Below are 4861 nucleotides of genomic sequence, written 5' to 3' on the forward strand. Positions count from 1 at the left end.
TTTTTTTTTTTTTTGCCATTTTCTGATAAGACAGACATAGACTTGCCCAAATGCATCAATAAAGTAACATTGATATTTTTTTCATCTGAAATGGAAATGTCAAAGTGCAATATTCGAGCAATTTTGCTATTCAACTTCAAAAAGGACGTAAAGCAGCTGAAACTGCTTGCGACATCAACGAAACGTTTGGTGAAGAAATGACCAGTGAGTGGTCAGCTCGAAAATGGTTTAAATGATTTCGCAGTGGAGTCCTCAGCCTTGAAGATCCTGAGCAGTGTCTTTGAAGTTTCAGTTTAATTGCCTTAATTAGACTATTTGATAAAAGTGGACAAGCCAAATCTTCAAAGCCCCAGCATGGTGCAGCACTCAAGTTAAAACTAGAAAAGGAGTATACATACACACAGGTATGGCTGTGTGGGTAAGAAGCCTGTTTCTTAACCTTGTGATTTTTGGTTCCATCCCACTGTACAGCACCTTGTGCAAATATCGTCTGCTACAGCCCCAGGCTGATCAAAGCTTTGTGAGTAAATTTCATAGCAGATTCTGAAAGAAACCATTGTGTGTGTGTGTTGTATTTGACTCCCACCACTGTTTGACAACCATAGTGGTGCAACAAAGAGGTTCAGTAGGATATGTACAAGTTCTGGGGTCGATTTGTTCAACTAAATCTGTTAAGGCAGTGTTCCAGCATGACCACGTTCCAATGTTTCAGTCTAAAGACTGAAACTAGTAAAAGAAATAACAGTTAAAAAATACATAGGAGTGGCTGTGTGGTAAGTAGCTTGCTTACCAACCATGTAGTTCCAGGTTCAGTCCCACTGCGTCGCACCTTGGGCAAGTGTCTTCTACTATTGCCTCAGGCCGACCAAAGCCTTGTGACTGGATTTGGTAGACGGAAACTGAAAAAACCTTCTCATGTACGTATATATATATGTGTGTGTGTTTGTGTCTCCCCCCCCCCCAACATTGCTTGACAACTGATACTGGTGTGTTTATGTCCCCGTAACTCAGCTGTTCGGTAAAAGAGACTGACAGAATAAGTACTAGGCTTACAAAGAATAAGTCCTGGGGTTGATTTACTCAACTAAAGGTGGTGCTCCAGCATGGCTACAGTCAAATGACTGAAACAAGCAAATAAAAGAATGATTACACATACATGTATGCTTGCATGTGTTTGTGTGTGCGTGTGTGTCTGTATGAAGTATGTGTTAGTCTCTGTCTATAAATTCTATTTAATTCCTTCTCTCTGTTTTCTATTTTCAGTTTTGTTCGATCAGTCTCCATGGATAAATGGAAAGACAGTGAGCTGGAAAAAATGAAAGTGGGGGGTAATAACAAAGCAAAAGAATTCTTTGAATCACAAGAAGACTATCAAGAAGGATGGTCTATCCAGGAGAAATATAATTCAAAAGCTGCAGCACTCTACAGAGATAAGGTATTAATTTAAACTTATAGAGTCGTCATCGTTGTTGTTGCTGTTGTTGTTGTTATTGCTTACCTCCAAGTCAGCCCTGACCGAGCTGATGTGTTTCCAGTTAATGCAGACAATCAACTTGCCCTTTTATTCCTTTGGTACTATTGACACACAAAAGACACTCGCTACACTCTGTAAAGTGGTTGGCATTAGGAACGGCATCCAACCATAGAAACCAAGCCAAAACAAATGACTGGAGCCTGGTGCAGCTCTCCAGCCTACCAGCTCTAGTCAAACCGTCTAACCCATGCCAGCATGGAAAATGGATGTTAAATGATGATGATGTAGCTTAGGGTTTAGGGTGTTGAGCTCTTGATCATAAGGTTGTGAATTCAATTCTTGGTGGCACATTGTGTCCTTGAGCAAGACACTTTATTTCAAATTGCTCCAGTCCATTCAGCTGGCATAAATGAGTTGTACCTGTATTTCAAGCAACCAGCCTTGTTACATTCTGTGTCTCGCTGAATCCCCTTGAGAACTAAATTAAGGGTGCACGTGTCTGCTGAGTGTTCAGCCCACTTACGTGTTAATTTCAGGAGGAGGCTGTTCCATTGATTGGATCATCTGGAACACTTGTCATCATAACCAATGGAGCACCAGCTAGATAGACACAATCATGACTGTGTCGTTAAGAATTTCACTTTAAAACCACCTGGTTAGGGGTTTGGTCCTCTTGCTTGGGCTGTTTATGTCCTTCCTTTTATGTGCCGGTGGCACATAAAAGGCACCCACTACACTCTTGGAGTGGTTGGCGTTAGGAAGAGCATCCAGCTGCAGAAACTTAGCCAGATCAGATTGAGCCTGGTGCAGCCTCTGGCTTACCAGTCTTCAGTCAAACCGTCCAACCCATGCCAGCATGGAAAGCGGACGTTAAACGATGATGATGATGGTTGAGAGGAAAGGTTTGTGCCCATTGCCATTACAAGCTTATCAATACTAACGGGATCAATTTGGTTCGTGTTTCTCTTGAGCAGTTTCAAGGTTTAACGATTGGATACAATAAAGGGAGGACAACCCCAGTAACTCCAGTAGTAGTGGTGGTGGTGGTAGTAGTAGACGACGACAAGACAATAAAGGAAAAGGCTTTAACGGGAGGCAATGTGATTGTAAAACCAGAGGCTGGAGTGAGTTCTTGAGTGTGTGTCGGTTAGAAAGGTGGCCTTTCTTAGCAGTAACACAATGGTTTTGATTTGATTTATGCCTGTCATTGCAAAATATTTTTTGAATATGGGTTTTGTGCCTCATCAAAACAAATCTGTTGTTAATGTCAATATTTGTTTTTCTTTTTATCATTCTAGATATTAACCGAATCAGAAGGAAAAACATGGAACATTGCTACATCTACAGCACGAAATTATATTCCAGCTCAACCCCGGTTAACTCCCTTCAACGCAATTTCCTCAAAAGACGGTGTTGTCACATGTAGCGGTGGCTACCAAGAATCACATAGCTTATCAAAGTAAGTAAAATTATGTCTAATGAAATTCACCCTGCTCTATGTGTTTAATTGATTTATAAAATTTAGAATTACAAATTTGGTTGCAATTAGTAAAATGTTTAACTCCTCCTATTTTTGTATATTATGTACATATCTGATTATCCAAGTTAAGCACCGTGAAGCCTAGTTAGTACTTAGATGGGTGACCACTTGAGAAACCTAGGTGATATAAGCATCTCACACTTTATAGGTGCAGGTGTGGCTGTGTGATAAGAAGCTTGCTCCCCAACCACATGGTTCCAGGTTCAGTCTGACTGTGTGACAACTTGTGAGTGGATTTGGTAGATGGAAACTGAAAGAAGCCCGTTGTGTGTGTGTGTGTGTGTGTGTATACAGGTACTGAACCTCTTATCCAGCAACCTTGGGACCGGAAGTGGTCTGGATTTCTGGACACAGGCTAAATATATACCAAAATATGAGAGAAGCAGTAAAAAGCAAAGAACAAAATTGTATAACATATACAAATTAATACATTTCTAAAGCAGGGTCTAAAATTTAAGTATCTGTTCTTTTTGTTTCTCAATATCATAGACAGTAGACATACCAACACCATATTCCTCACTCAAAATATGCACCGAAGCACCTTTATCGAGTCTTGGGTAGGTTGGTATCAAAATAGTTTAAATAGTGTTCATATTTAAATTTAGACTAGCAACCTAGTTATGTAAAGCAAGTTATTTTTCTGAACGAACGAACGAAAGTATTTACCTCTCCTCATGGCTGAGAGTCAGAAGTCTTGAGCACAAACCATTGGCTGCATCTCCATATTCTATGTGGGGATGAATAGGGTCAGTGTCAGTGGATTCTGAGTTCTCTTCCAACCTCATTTTCTGTCTGGATTTGACATCCTTATCCTTCACTTCTTCATAAGCACTCTGAGGAAGTTATGCACAGAGTTATCCCTCTTTTACTTTCTCATTTATAGCATTGGAGTAGCTGTGAACTGAGCAGTTCCTTTTCCTAGAGACTTGCTTTAACGGAAGCAAAGGGAGCTTCACTCTCCAGTTTAAAAGCATGCTGGACACTGTCCCAGAATTTCTTAATCACCATTATTTTCCTAAATTCCTCCAAATTTTTGATTAATTTTGCAATTAATTGAAATACATCAACCTGAGTGGTTGGCGTTAGGAAGGGCATCCAGCTGTAGAAACTCTGCCAAATTTAGATTGGAGCCTGGTGTTGCCATCCGGTTTCACCAGTCCTCAGTCAAGTCGTCCAACCCATGCTAGCATGGAAAGCAGACGTTAAACGATGATGATGATGAAATATGACTCTGGAAGTGTTAAACAGTTGTTTTTCTATCAAAGAAAAAGAGGTTATCTCATGTAGGTTAGAAACGAAAGGGTTAAATAAATACTCTAGTTACTATTTACCCCTTACATACTTGATGTTTTCTTGGTACATATGTAGATTAAGAAAGGATTGTCATTGTCCAGACTACAATACAGTATCATAAATATGTTAACTATTAAAACTACTTCTCTTGGTACAACAAATTTTTTCTAAATAGAGATTTTGATTTATCTCCCCCTTATCATTTTTACACGTGAATGTGTATACAGGATGAAATATGCGATACATTTTTAAAATATGTTCATCCAATCATCAAAATCGTCATCATCGTCATCATCATAAGTCTGTTTCTCCATGCTGTCACGAATTGGACTGATCGCTTTGGTATTCTTTAAAATTGCCAAACAGAGTAGACTTACAGTTTCATTATCATCATGTGTGTGGGCATGGTTGTGTGATTAAGAAGTTTACTTCACAACTAATTCATTTCAGGTTCAGTTCCACCACACAGTACCTTGAACAAACGTTTTCTATAGCCCTGGATTGATCGATGCTATGTGTGCAGGAAGCCCATCATAATTAAATATATAGATACA

The 4861-nt window shown here is 39.5% G+C and overlaps 1 protein-coding gene across 1 annotated transcript in view; it reads left to right on the top strand.

The window, feature by feature from the left end:
- The window catches only part of LOC106873885 (ADP-ribosylation factor GTPase-activating protein 1), a 29751-nt gene that overhangs the window by 22628 nt on the left and 2262 nt on the right, over positions 1-4861 (top strand). The window contains exons 3-4 of the mRNA XM_014921409.2: positions 1264-1435; positions 2773-2933. Of these exons, the coding sequence (XP_014776895.2) occupies positions 1264-1435; positions 2773-2933 (333 nt within the window). The remainder of the gene's footprint in view (positions 1-1263; positions 1436-2772; positions 2934-4861) is intronic.

Source organism: Octopus bimaculoides, chromosome 7, assembly GCF_001194135.2.
Source record: "Octopus bimaculoides isolate UCB-OBI-ISO-001 chromosome 7, ASM119413v2, whole genome shotgun sequence".
In the NCBI taxonomy this organism is placed as follows: Eukaryota; Metazoa; Mollusca; class Cephalopoda; order Octopoda; family Octopodidae; genus Octopus; species Octopus bimaculoides.